Source organism: Melitaea cinxia, chromosome 8, assembly GCF_905220565.1.
Source record: "Melitaea cinxia chromosome 8, ilMelCinx1.1, whole genome shotgun sequence".
NCBI lineage: Eukaryota > Metazoa > Arthropoda > Insecta > Lepidoptera > Nymphalidae > Melitaea > Melitaea cinxia.
In genome coordinates this window covers 13,993,295-14,008,280 of record NC_059401.1, presented here as the reverse complement: position 1 = coordinate 14,008,280, position 14,986 = coordinate 13,993,295, and the positions used below count along the sequence as shown (strand labels likewise).

The 14,986-nt window shown below is 32.4% G+C and overlaps 2 protein-coding genes across 2 annotated transcripts; both read right to left on the bottom strand.

The window, feature by feature from the left end:
* LOC123655870 (solute carrier family 22 member 2-like) lies at positions 1-4,270 on the bottom strand. The gene is made up of 6 exons (XM_045591617.1): positions 4,177-4,270; positions 2,586-2,737; positions 1,813-2,439; positions 915-1,096; positions 122-532; positions 1-44 (listed from the first exon to the last, which is right to left on the bottom strand). Exons 1-5 carry the CDS (start codon positions 4,230-4,232, stop codon positions 167-169), a joined length of 1,383 nt encoding a protein of 460 aa, XP_045447573.1. The 5' UTR covers positions 4,233-4,270; the 3' UTR covers positions 1-44; positions 122-166.
* A 3,149-nt stretch (positions 4,271-7,419) lies between these two features.
* On the bottom strand, positions 7,420-11,958 carry LOC123655871. The gene is made up of 2 exons (XM_045591618.1): positions 11,882-11,958; positions 7,420-7,839 (listed from the first exon to the last, which is right to left on the bottom strand). The coding sequence occupies exons 1-2, from the start codon at positions 11,926-11,928 to the stop codon at positions 7,557-7,559; spliced, it is 330 nt and encodes a 109-aa protein (XP_045447574.1). The 5' UTR covers positions 11,929-11,958; the 3' UTR covers positions 7,420-7,556.
* Between the last annotated feature and the right edge of the window lie 3,028 nt (positions 11,959-14,986).

Below are 14,986 nucleotides of genomic sequence, written 5' to 3'. Positions count from 1 at the left end.
TTTTGATTATTTTATTTTATTTTTTTATACGCCAAATTAAGAAAGAAATTGAAACTGTTTATAACAGTAACAATAAGAAACAAATGTATTTACAGTTTTTTATAAAACATTTATCATAAAAAAATATTTTTAAGCAGAATTTGTTCATATAATTTTTTTCCGATTTCTAGGCGTTGACTTTATTTGCATCACCATTCACGTCTGCATAAGCACCTGCATCCGTACTTTTGTCTATATCCGCATTCAAGTATGGAACTGTATCTACATTTGCATCCGAAACCGCGTCACTTGTATCTACATTTACATTTGCATATGAATTTGCATCGATATTTGTTTCTGCGTCTCGATTTGAAATCGTACTTATGTGTTTTGGTCTTCTTGATCGCTTATTTATTGCAATACTATTGGTAATATCTTGTATCGTCCCCGCAAGTGGTTGGCCTTTAGTTTCAGGAGCAAATAGCATAAGGACACTGGAGGCTACAGCGGAGCAGCCGAAGAAAATAGAGGCGAATACAGGAGAAATTGTATCCTAAAATTAAATTTAATAATATTACCATTCATGTAAATTATACCAGCAGAAGTAATTATTATTAAATTAGATATTTGCCAATTCATATAATCGGAAAAAAGAGTATGCTTTAGACCGCATGACCGAAGAAAACTTCTTTAGTAGCCCCTAAAGTAATATAAGAAATGTAACTCTCTCTCTTTCTATCTTCACGAACTTATATCTCCCCCTCAATTTCCGTTCGCTCCGACCGATAACGCTTTTCTTATCGCTCTCGTCACTTATTCACTAGCTTACTCCTCAAAATATATTTGTATCAATAGTCAGTCAACTAAAGGAAATCGTTACGTTTTTGAAGAATATAACAACACTCTTTGTTAATGAATTTAAGTATTATACATACCATAGCCGGCGTTAAAGGAGCTAGTAGGTAACCAGGGGTGGCAATCAAGGAACTTAACCCGTACATTGAGCCACGAATACTTGTAGGAAATAATTCCATCGTGTAAGTCCAAATTCCCGTGTAACATGCAGCTGACATCAGCTTTCCGATCAGATAGAGTAAAATTTTAAGCCATATGTACGCTAAAAATAAAATATGTTAAAAAAGAGAACTGGATAATATTATTGTTATGTGACAAATATTTGGAAAGACCTCCAATAACAAATAAAATTAAAAAAGACAATTTTTAATCTTATCAAGGCGGATCCAAAAAAAAGATCATCCGGTTTACGACCATGAGCTGCGTCTGAATCACTATTCATTATTATAATTTAACACAAACACTTTATATGAACTGCTAGAGGATGTTGGGTTTAGAGTAGACAAAAGCATACCCATTATAGAATAAATCAGAAGCACACGAAGACAAAAGGGCAGGTAACTTTGTATTTGTTCAATAATTGTATCTTTTAATGAGCATGCGGTACCTCTGATTTTAAAGGGGTACTGTCACACATGAATATATAATTTGCAGTAAAAAATTGTTTAAATGATCAAGTTTATACATCCTTATTAGTTTCCAACGATATGTATTTGTTACAAGAGAGAACTTTCATTATTTTTTGGGTTACTTAGAATATATTTGAATCTATTGTTAGTGCTTGCTTCTCTATAAAAACAGGAGAAACAGGAGACGTATCAGATTTTTTTATGAAATCAATAGTATGTACTATGATGTACCTAGTCGTGTTTTGACAATTATTAATGTTGGTATCGTTACTTAATAATTGATATCATGTAATTATTAATATTATTATGTAGATTTATAGAAAGTAATTTAAAGAAGACTTATACATACATTCAGAAACATAAGCAGAGGCTACGCAAGCCACACCACATATAAAATATCCATAACATAATGGCATCCGTCTTCCCCATTTATTCATAGAGTACAAAGCTATTATGTCTCCGGGAAATGACATTAGAGCTGTGAGAGCATAGTTTGTGTACTTGCTTCCTGGCAACCAAACTGAATAAGCAATAAGACCATAATATGTAAAGGCAACTGTAAATCTACCAACAGTAGCTACTATCAATCTTTTTACTATTTCCCTCGATGCAAGCGCTTCTTTATATCCTTCTTTCTTTGGGTCCATCTCTACGTTACATACTTGTCTCAATTTTTCTTCATCTAATTCATTTAATTCATTAAGACTTATGTTGACATTATTTAATTTCCTTATTAATTTCAATATGCGCCTTGCTTCGTCTAATTTATTATGTAATACAAGCCAACGTGGACTCTCTTCCATCAGTTTGATATAAATGAGTACCAAAACTGGAGGTGTGCATATAATATAAACCATTGACTTCCAATAAGGCACTATCATAGCTATGCCTGCGAGTAAAGCTTCACCTAAATAAATTGCATAGGCAAATACTACTGCTGCAACAGTTCTTTGGTTGTTTCCACTGATCTCGACAACTGAAAATATTTATATATTTATAATAATATGATAAATGATATAATACGATAATTAAACATTAGTTTAGTTAGCTTTAATGTTGCTTTTTCAAAAAATATAATTTTCTTAAAATATTATTTGTAAATTTATTTTATATCAGACTCACTTAAAACCATTCCAGCTGAATATGCAGATCCAGCAATGACGGATTCCAAAAGTTCAACAAATAAATATCCGTAATATGACCAGATAAATGTTTTTAAGTTTCCAACAATGATTGCCACGCCTGTTGCAATGAACGTAGTCTTTCTTCCAAAACTGAAATTTTAACAATGGACATATTTTATAAATAATTAGTATTTTAAGCAAAACGTAGCTGAATATGTTATTTTGTATCTTTTGATATCTGTGTTGTTGTAGTGTTGAGGAAAGTGAACGTATTAAAGTAAAAGAATAAGGTAAGAAGAGTTTGACTTGAAAAAATGTCTTTGTTTTCCTCTGTTTGCGATAAAATAAAAAGTAAAGAACGAATTTTCGTGTGTTTTTCATAAATAGTGTGATTCATAAAGATGGTTTTGGTGTATTGTTTTCGTAACTTAAATGTAAATTGATTACAATATAAAGACAATTATAAAAAAGGCTGAGCTAAATTAAGTTACCTCGGAGCTTTAGTCGAAAACGCTATCTAGTTATCTTTGAGAAATAAAGGAGCAATTTTTGAAAAAAATATTGCTATTTTGTTGTTAAGAGATCGTTCTACGAGTGTCTTTAGTGCTTTGAACGAAGATGTCGTTCTAATATTTTGATGACTATGTTGACTTTTAAAATATTTAATGATATTAATAATATATTTTATTAATTTAGTTTCCAAATTGACAAAACCTATTTTTATTTACAAAAGTGTAGATGTATGTCTTTCTTGTTGTACTGTATACATATTGTATTATTGCCATAACAGTTCTTAGTAAATTCAACGCTTTTTACTAATTCTGTTAAACCGCTCTTCCAAAGCATTTGTTCTAATTGGTATTAATCATCCACAATTTAGGTAATAAAAGTTAATTAAAATTTTTGTGTCCACAGCAAGAACTGCAGAGAACAATGTAATGAAAAAAAAAATTAAACAGTGTACTAAAAAAGGTTTGCAGAGTGCGTTCAATTTCATTCAGTATTTGAATGGGTTATAATAATAATTGGTCTATCATCGTTGAATATAATTTTTATTTGCTATTTTGAGTACAAAGTTGCATGCAAAGGTTCGATAAATAGGTTTTTTTTTTATGTCACTAGTTAGGCAAACAAGCGTACGGCTCACCTGATGGTAAGCGATTACCGTAGCTTATAGACACCTGCAACACTAGAAGCATCGCAAGCGCGTTGCCGGCCCAATCCCCAATCCCCCCAGGAGCTCTGGTCACCTTACTCACCAACAGGAACACAATACTGCTTGAAAACAGTATTATTTTGCTGTGATCTTCTGTAAGGTCGAGGTACTACCCCAGTCGGGCTGCTCCATATTTTGAGCAGGAAATTCCTGCTGTGCCCTACCTCAGTTAAGAAGGAAGGGGTAGTAAAAAGGAACGTCATTTTCTGGTATTTATAGCTTTATTAGCTGTTGATAAATATAACTCTATTAGCTAATAATGAAATAGCTATTTTGAAATAAATACCATTTATCGGTAGAAAAGCTGTCATATTTCAGGCTCGTTTGAAATTAGCCGGCTTTTTTTTTACAACTTACATTGTATGTTACTTACTGGTCAGCGAGCACACCTCCAAGGGCCATACCCAAAACAGTCCCCAAACTATGCATCGTTCCAACTAAATTTGTTTTCCATGGGTTGCAAGCAAGGTTTAGCTGAAATAGGAATAATCCACAATTTATATAAATGAATCATATTGATTAACTATATTTAAAGGATAAACCTACATACATTCACAAATAATTACGTATTTTCCAGAATATGTTATCTGATTTAAAGGGGAATCCAAAATTTTTATTAAAATAATATTTTAATGCCGTTTGCGTGACTCAACTTTTATTACACTCATGTATATACCTACATTAAATTGGTTAGACCTCTATCTTATCAAAAATTAAGAAAAGTAATATTTCTTTAGAAATCTGTGCTATTTTTTTACATGAAAATTATTCCACTGGCTCACAGCCAACAAGTGGCTTAGTCAACCCCTACTGGCCCCCGAATCAGTATTTATTTTTTTATACCGTTTTTTCTTATGTGCGGTAGAACTTAAAAAGAGCGTGGTGAGTTGCCAAAGAATCTACATATCCATAGTTCAGACACACCGTATAAGCGATACAGTTGAAGGAGCTGTTGCTAAAGCCCCAGAAGTTTGCCTTGTATCAAACAAAAATCTAAAATATGGCAATGCAATCGGCCAATAATATACATGCGATAGATTTTGTTTGTTTGAGTTATTAGTAAAATGTTCTCAAATAGTTGATTTTACGAACCTATACTAAATGTTATAAAGAGGTAAAATTTCTATTCTTATATTTTTTAATATTATGAATAAACTTAAAGACTACGGGACCAATTTGAAAATTTTGATAGAATGCTACATTATCACTGAGTGATATAGGCTATATTTCAACGGGAGAAAACGAAACAACTACAGACGCGATTCCGCTCGCGGCTTCACTCGCGTAATCCACGCGGGTGAAGCCGCGAGCGGAAATCTAGTCGACTATACATGACAGAAAATATGGGAGATACTGCATTTTGTAGAAATAATAATAATTATTATTATTTGGCAGATACTGCATTTTTTTTTTTTCAAATAATAATATAAATTATTATTATTTTATTTGCATTAAGAGCCATTTCACAATTTTACGCTCTGCAAGTTTAGGTAAATTTGGTCGCATCGCGCGAATCGTACGAGCCGCGCGATCTAGTGTGACAATCAAAAGACCATCTTGATCATTTTCTAATGTATAATAAAAATTAATAACTATGGTATAAAATGTTTTTTACATAATTAATTTGGTAAAAATTTCAAGTATGTTATATAACAACAGTCAATAAATTTAAAATAAAAATAAAAAATCAATTTTATGAAACAATTTTTTTTAAATTGATATAGTTTTTTCAGTTTAAGAATGAATCTAATATTTATGATATGAATAAAATAGAATTTTATGACATCGACACCGACAAACATATTAATTAACAAATAGCAAGACAAACAGATTGAAATGCCTATTTGTATTGATAGTGTGAGAAAAGAAAATTAAATTATACATTTGTTTACAGAAATTATCATTATATTATTTTACAGTCATTTTCGTAATATGTTTATTTTATTTATATTTTATTATGAAAGTATCAAATGCGTTTTATCCGCTATAACAACAGGCGCTTGGCGCGTGTGAGCGAAAGAGACGGCTGCGCAGAATTTGGCGTGGACCTTACCTCTAAGAGCGCTAGCGCTCGACTGATTTACCGGGCTTGATGCGTGGCAATATATACTATCTTTTTATTATTTAATATAAAATGTATTAAAAATAATTACATCTTTTAATTATTTTTTTTGTATTCCTTAATGATGTAAGTTTACTTTGATGGAGATAGTTCGTTAAAATTTCTTAGTTTTCTAAGAGAAATATCGCTTTTAAAATTGTACTTATTTGGAAAATATTCGTAACTTTAAATTTTTTTTATCGTTTAATAGAGATACAAATGGAATAAAAATCTATGATAGTGGACAACAAAATTATATTCCACATATTATGATATTTTTTAAAAATGGTTTCAACGTAGAGGTTATTGAAAAGTAGGACTTCAAAGTATACATTGCGACCGTTTACCCAGGGAGGAGGCTGATGAAAAGGTTAATAATTTTATACACATAATATAAATCAAAATTCTGATCGGACTATGGACTACAACAAAGGTTGCTCTATTATATTTCAAGAATATAAATTACATTATTGCATCCAACACTGAGATTAACGACGTCAAAATATTACAATTTCGCGGATTGTTACCGATTTTTGTGAAATGGCTCTTAAACATGACGTACATATATAATATAGTTAATACCTATACATGTTTAGTCAACGATATGACATGTAAAAATTGATTACAAAGTATTTAAAACTAATATTAACATTAAGTGAAATATTTGCTTAAACGATTATGATGTACCATAATTTGCGTAACTACAAAATTTTTGTCATGATCACATATCTAAATATATACAGAATACAAATCATTTGAAAACGTTTGCTTTTTATCAAGCTTTTCCAAACCTTTGAAAACACTGCTAATTTAAATACATCAAAACTATACATCAATCAATCACAAGTTATGATAAGCCATTAACAATCTGTAAGTATTACAGACGTATCAAGGAATTTTCAATTAAACGCGAAATTTTAAAATAGAATATGAAATAGTTTTGGATTTGTATCAAATATAAAATACTTTCTCAAACTTATGTAGAGCATGTATAAAATAGAGTAAAAAGTAGATAATATTACAGTACCAGTTTAAAATAACTAATACAATAAATATCTTATATATATATATAATTCTCGTGTCGCAATGTTAGTTACAATACCCCTCTGTAACAGCTGGACCGATTTTCATGAAATTTTATGTGCATATCGGGTAGGTCTGAGAATCAGCGAACATCTATTTTTCATACCCTTAATTTATAGGGGGGGGGGGGATTAAAGAGGGGAGTAACGTATATGGCAAAACAACGTTTGCGAGGTCAGCTAGTAAATATATAGCTATTTTAATTAGTTTTTTTTTTGAATGCCATTTTCGCTAATATTTTTAGCGACGCTAAAAAAGAGGACGCATTGTAGTTGTATTATTTTCGTACGGTCACCGACATGCCTACCTACTTGAACTATTATTATAATTTACTCCAGATGTGATCCAATCTTTGTGCATGTATAGTATAGAAGCCGCATCGTTATAGATCAGGCTTGAGTGTAATGGGAGTGAAATGAAAGTATGCAAATAAAAAAAAGTAATATTTTGTTGTGTTTTTGACATTAGATTATTTGAAAAAATATATTCACAAACTTTAGGTTATCTTAAAGGTATCGTTATTATTATAGTTTGAGAAAATATTTAGGTATATCATTTTTATTACAAGTTTAAATATTATTTATCGCACACTCTTTTTGGTGTGGTAAAAGTGCCATTTTAAAATTAATTACCCATGCGACAACAGAATCGTTGCTTCCATAGATCCATTCTTCGCACTCAACAAATTTCGAGGTGAAGCTCGTGTTGTTACAATAATCTCCTTCGACGAATTTTTCATCCAAGACCGGTTTGTGACAGCGATGTGACATCGAGTGCATTGATTCATTCATATAAGGCCACCACGATGGTGTAAACGAGTTATCAACTGACTCACACTCTGGCACGCGGCATCTGGAACGAACATACACATTCTCACAGAAAATAATTACTTGAGTCTGCTATATATAGTACCTACATCCTATTGCTGTATTTTTCCCATGCTATAAAAATTAATATTGTTTAAAGAAATATAGCGCTAATCTCATGCGTAAATCATATAAGGGGAATAGGGAAGTCTCACCAAGTTTCCCCAAATTGCAATTAAGGGGAGCAGTCCATATTTAAAGAGCACGTATTTAACTGATCACTCCTTATAAAGATCCAGAACAGATTGCTATAAAGCTATTTTTATTGGATCTATTTTTATTGGTTCACTTATAATTCCATTCGCACGGAAGGAGCGAGTCGGAAACATGGCCTTGGCCCTGGTCGAGCGTTTTTACAATTCAAATAATTCTTGTTACTATAGACTAGAAAACACGCCGCGTATCATTGTTAACTACTTTATACAATACACTACTAACACTTTTCAATAAATTAAAAAAATGTTACATGGATGTTTCTTAATTTATATAATGTGCTTCTACATTGTAATTACAAATATGAAAAAGCGAAATTTATAAAATTTATCAATAATAAAAAAATATAAATCGTTTTTAAATAAATAAATTAAAATTATTTAGGAAAAAAGTCCCTCATAATAAGTAATAACTCTCATACTCGCTAAGAAACAAAATCCTTGATCCAATTGGTTTGTACATTGTTTAGTCGAAACAGTTCATTATCAATCGGTTGTTTTTTACCAAATAAAGAAAGAAAATTTATAAAAAATTAACCATATTGATAATACTTTGAAGGTCTAACTCATGATCTGGTTAGTTTGATCGTTTGTTGATTGTTTACTAGCGACCCGCCCCAGCTTCACACGATTGCTAAAACTATCAGTGTTCCTCTACTACATTATGCATGTATATACGTATGTAAACCTTCCTATGAAATCACTCTATTTAGTAAAGAAAACCGCGTTAAAATCCGTTGCGTAGTTTTAAAGATCTAAGCATACAGACAGCTGGAAGCTACTTTGTTTAATAGTATGTAGTGATTATGTGCTGAAGAATTAGGCTCCTGCCACTATCTCCATGTACATATATACTGCAGTTTTTAACTTATTAACTGTTTACTTAATCTCGAGAAAATGATAATATAGTTACTTAAAACAAAAAAAAAAACTACTTAAAAGACATGTACTTAGATAAGGACTATTTTAAATACTTAGATACAGAAATAATCGTACATGCTTATATGCTATATTTTAGGTTCAATTGATTGTAAGTAGGTAAATGATATAAAACTGGAAATGTTCTTTAGTTGGCTTTATAACTAACGTTGTTTGGATGCTTAGTAACTATGATTAATTAATATAATTCGTATTATTTTATTACAATATGACATGAAAGTTTTTTTCTGCGAAATAATGTTTATTTGATGATTAAAAAGGAAAGTGTTATATTTTTGAACCAGCGTATTTCGAGTGTTAACTATTCATTGCGAAATTTTGTAAAAAACATCGCTACCAAGAGTTTTTAAATCAGCAAGTACATGAGTTATTGTTACATTTTTCTTTTCTTTTTCAATTTACTTCAATTCGTATAATATTAAATATATTTTTTATTAAAAAAAAATGTTTCGTATAATATTTTTTTTTTAAATTATATATTTTATATATTATTCTATTTTTTTGTTGAGAGGGTTCAATAGATAGCACGTGAATCGAAATCGGTGTTACGGATGTTCAATTGGGATACCATTTGTGATAATAGCTAATGTACGTACTATTTTTTAAATACCCGTGTTAAAGTAAAAGTTTTTTTTTTTATAATTATATGATATCTATATTAATATTATAAAGCTGAAGAGTTTGTTTGTTTGTTTAAACGCGCTCATTTCAGGAAATACTGACTCGAACTGAAAAGTTCTTTTTGTGTTGAATAGTTCATTTACCGAGGAAGGATACAAGCTATATAACATCATGCTGTGACCAATAGGAGCTGAATTGAAAACTGGAAAAAATATCCTTTTTTTAGGTTCCCTTTCCGTGGGGTGCGCTACCAAAAAATTGTGTATGAAAAAAATAATCGCTAAAAAAAAAAGTTCGCGATTTCTAATTTCTATGTTTTTAAGTTAATATAAATTTATGTTAAGTTAGTATAAATATATATGATTATAACTTTTTTTGTGGTAATTAAGTTTGTTCTAAAATAATGCATTATTAGCGAATCTAGTTTTTTAGAAATAACTTATCCAAATGAATACATTATTGACTACAAGTATTTCTTTTTGAACAGAATTGTCCTTGACATTGATTGATTTTAATTAATATCGTAGTAGATATCAAAGTTTTAAGATAACTCCGCAACGAACTAATGATCACAAAAAATTAAAAGATGAATGAAAACAGACCAACAAGGCAGTTTTATGAATATAAACATTGTCTTTAATAGTATTTAATTTAGACTCATAATTTAAGAAATAATGAAAAATGAAATGAAGTAATATAATTAAATAATAAAATAATTCCTAAAATTATTGCGAGTGTAATTGCGGCGGCACAGCTAGAATGATATAAAATTATATATCTCTTTAAGTTGTATGTGTTTCAAGTGCAATAAAGAATATATATTGTTTTCAAGCAGTATTGTATTCCTTGGTGAGTAAGGTAACCAGAGCTCCCGGGGAGGGATTGGGGATTGGGTCGACAACGCGCTTGCGATGCTTCTGGTGTTGCAGGCGTCTATAAACTACGGTAATCTCTTACCATCAGGTGAGCCGTACACGCTTGTTTGCCGACCTAGTGATACTCAAAAAAAAAAAAAAAAAAAAAAAAAAATATATATATATATATATATATATATATATATATATATATATATATATATATATATATATATATATATATGGAATAAACGTTGGAATAAGGGGTTATTTTATTATTAGTATTAATATTACAAACAGACACTCCAATTTTATTTATTTTTATAGATGAAGACATTAAGTATTACATATTTGGAGTATTTTGTTTCGTTCATTATTCTTTGAACTGAAAAACTGTTTGCTTGTTTAAGAATATTAAATTCAACAGGTATTCATCAAAACTAATACTTTTTCATTCAACACTGTCCCAGTTCTGATAAAAATTTGGCTAATTTTATCCAGTACAAGCTGTGCTCGCGACTTCGTCCGCGTTGAATTCAACGAAAAAGTTATTGTTCAGTTCGCAGAGTTATAAAATAAATAAATTTCTAAAATAAAAGTAGCCTAGGTTACTTCTTATTACATCAGCTATCTGCCAGTGAAAGTCCCGTTAAAATCAGTCCAACCGTTTCAGAGATTAACCGGAACAAACAGAAAGACAAAAATTGTAAAAAATGTTTTTTTTTTTGTATATGTACCGAAAAAAAAAAAACATTTTTTACACGTTTTGTACCGTATAACCGTATGTACCGTGTATACATCAATTTGCATTTAGTAAAAAGCGATTATGTTAATATTACACACAAAAGACTCCAATTTTATTTATTTGTATAGATGTATAGATTATCAAGAATACTTTCCTGAAGCAGTTGACTTTATTTACCTATTTTATAAATAAAGTATTTCAAAAAATAATATGTAAAGTATGTCACGTAAGTAACAAGATCTGTAGGACAAAGTATTAAAAGCCCTCAAGGTTTGTAACACGAACATGACTTTCAAGTATTTGAAATTAAATCCAAGGAAGAATAACAATATATTTATTTAATTTTTAGTAGCAATTCGTATTAACTATCATATTTACATATGCCTAAACATAAGTTATAATAATATTTGTATAGTTAATTTGTCTAGATAACTTTAATTAACTAATAAGTATGTCATGGGCTAGGCTTGGTTAATGTTACTCGAGTTATATGAAATTAACACGATTTGCTTCCCATAACTCAAACCCCCGGTTAAATTACTGGACTGTTTACTTGTGAAATGGACCTTCGTTTTATAAAAGTATAACCTCAGATTAAAAAATGAAAAGCTTATTAATCTTTTGTTTATTAATCTGAGAGTATAACCTTAAACTCACCGGTAATCAGCATCGCCAGCAACAAATACATAGTTCACATTGCCCATAGCAATAAATATAGTCGGTAAACATATGTACAGATATTGTAATAATTGATATTTACCAAATTTCTGTAATATATTTAACACATCTTCACTTTCTCGCTCTTTTTTAATTTTTTTACTCATTTTTAATACACTAATAAATACCACTTACTAAAACACTAAAATTCGAAGCGTGTAAACTACTCACATTACTTATTTCAAATAACAATTTTATTTTCTAGGTAAAACATTTTAACCTACATAAGCACAGAACCTAACTCTATAATGTTCAAACGGCAAATGTTAACTTATTAAAGATACCTACCGAAATAGATTCCAAACGGGTTTTTTTCTGCTCGTTTGTATACATACATACATTCAGTTGTAAATATATAATTAATAATAACTATAAATTAAATTTAGTGTTTTAATATATATATTACGTGTTAATATTATTTAAAACAATTTTATGTTATCGTATTTCCTGTTTTTTTCTCGATTAGCATACAAGCTGCTCTTAAATAAAAAAATTTACGACGCTATCTCTAGAGAGGATCTATTATTACTAACTGTATTAAAAATGCTAAACAACGAAAACGCTAACTGACGAATGATAGACAGTACATCCTACGCCTTTACGGGACTAGACGGATTACACTAAGGCGTTCTTTGTTCTTCATAACGTACCGATTGATTGGCGGTACCAATAACAAAAGATTTTTTTAGTTCACCACAATTTCTACGAAGGGGATGAAAGTTTGTTATAAAGACCTTGTTGACCATTTCTTTGTTGTATAGACGTTACAACTTTTGTCAAGTCTATTTCTCAAGAAGTTTTAAACGATACAGCAATGAAAGGAAATGAAAATAGAATAATATTATTATGGATATTTACATATTGCGTATGTACAAGAAAATGTATGTAATTTTAATATTTATATTTGCCACCGAACGAGCACTTAAATAAAAATGTATTACAATAAATTGGTTTGACAATATTAATGTATTTTTCAAATATACGTTATTTTTACCGTTGAATCTTATCGAGATTGTTTTTGATCTGCCGAAGGTGGGAGAAAAATTAGGTTGTGCTCGATTTCACATTTTAACACCCCCCCCCCCCACCTCCCTGGATGCATTACTAAAAATAAATAGAAACGAGTGTGCTTTAGACCACACAACTGAAGTAAAAGTTACGAAACGTAACTCTCTGTCTTTCCATCTTCACTAACATATATATCTTCCTCTCAACTTCCGTTTGCCTCACCTGATCACACTTTTCGTAACGCTCTCGCCCCGCATTCTCCAGCTTACTCCCTAAGTCAAGCATGCGTAAAGAACTTTTACTTCAAAAATGAAAAAAAGGGTTCTTAATTTTAATTTATGTATAGTCCTTTTAAAATATTTTAATTTTAATAATAAAGCCCCCGAGCTCCCCGAGGGATTATGCAATTGGATAACCAGTTTTCTTAATGGGCGTAGCATCAAGGTCATTGTTGACGGAGCATGCTCGGAATCCATGCCCATTAACGCTGGAGTTCCTCAAGGCTCAGTGCTCTCACCCACGCTGTTTATTCTGCATATCAACGATATGTTGCAAACCAACAATACTCGTTGCTATGCAGATGACAGTACGTGTGATACTTTCTACACTGGCCGAGCTAATATCCCTCGGGCGGAAGTGGAAGAGAGGAGATTACAACTTGTGTCTGAAATCGAGACTTCCTTGGAGCAAGTCTCCGAATGGGGTAGACGCAACCTCGTCCAATTTAACCCCTCGAAGACACAAGTTTGCGCGTTCACCGCTAAGAAGACCCCCTTTTCTGTAGCGCCTTGTTTTCAGAACACATCCCTAAATATCACTAAAAGTATTGGGATCCTTGGGGTTGACATTACGAACGAGGTCCAATTCCGGGGTCATTTGGAGAGCAAAGCTAAATTGGCTGCAAAAAAGCTCGGGGTTCTGAACAAGGCGGGCCGGTACTTCACATCGGGACATCGATTACTGCTCTATAAAGCTCAGGTCCGTCCCCATGTGGAGTATTGCTCGCACCTTTGGGCAGGTGCCCCTCAATACCAACTCCACCCATTTGACTCCATCCAACGCCGGGCAATTCGCATTGTCGACGATCCCAAACTCACGGACGATTTAGAACCTCTAAGCATAAGGAGAGACGTTGGCTCTCTGTGTGTTTTTTATCGTCTGTACAACGGTGAGTGTTCTGACGAACTATTTGATATGGTACCGCCGTCACGATTTTACCATCGTACCCTTCGCCGAAGGACTAAGTTCCATCCACACCATTTGGATGCATGGTTTGCGACCAATGTGCGAGCTTCACGCGCATTCTTTCCGCGTACCTGCAAACTGTGGAATGACCTTCCTCCTGAGGTTTTCCCTGAGCGCTATAATTTGGGGGTTTTCAAGCGTCGAGTGTATAGGCATCTTTTTCCTAAAGGCCGGCAACGCACCTGCAACTCCTTTTATGTTGCAGATGTCCATGGGCGACGGTAGCCGTTTAACATCAGATGGCTTCGTCTGCTCGTTTGCCCCCATTCTAACTATAAAAAAAAAAAAAAAAAAGCCTAAGAAACATTTTTTTTTGGTATCGCAGGGGAACCCATTTACGGGTGATATCCAGGACGCTCGGGTAGGCAGACCTAGACCGTATGTCGGCTTCAGCACTTGGGGGTGCAATACCGACCAAACCCCTGTGGGAGCCTTCAGCCGCTTTAATTGGAGGGTACCGGATCTGCAGGCAACAGGATCCCTCCAGCGACCGGCTGGCCTCGGTGAAAAGGCCAGACTTCTCCACCGTGGGGACTGTCTAGCTCACCTCTGAACAATCCCGACGACACCATGTCTAGCAAGACCGGGTTCCCATCCCGGCCCAACACGAGCACAGGGGCGTTACTGGAGGCGCATTAAGTAGCACCTCCAACGCACCCCCATTCGTCGCCTGCGGACGGAGGCCTTGTCGGTGGCCTCCTCTCTCATCCGCTCGTCGAAACACCTCCTTACGCCTAAGAAACAAGCCCAATAGTTATTAGTTGACAATAGACATTAGTTGGAAACTAGAAA

Coding starts and splice junctions, on each gene's coding strand:
- LOC123655870 (XM_045591617.1), bottom strand. CDS start 4,232: ATGCATAGTTTGGGGACTGTTTTGGGTATGGCCCTTGGAGGTGTGCTC. Junction 2,738..4,176: donor GGAGGTGTGCTCGCTGACCA/GTAAGTAACATA, acceptor TTAAAATTTCAG/TTTTGGAAGAAAGACTACGT. Junction 533..914: donor CTCCTTTAACGCCGGCTATG/GTATGTATAATA, acceptor ATTTAATTTTAG/GATACAATTTCTCCTGTATT.
- LOC123655871 (XM_045591618.1), bottom strand. CDS start 11,928: ATGGGCAATGTGAACTATGTATTTGTTGCTGGCGATGCTGATTACCG. Junction 7,840..11,881: donor GCTGGCGATGCTGATTACCG/GTGAGTTTAAGG, acceptor TGTTCGTTCCAG/ATGCCGCGTGCCAGAGTGTG.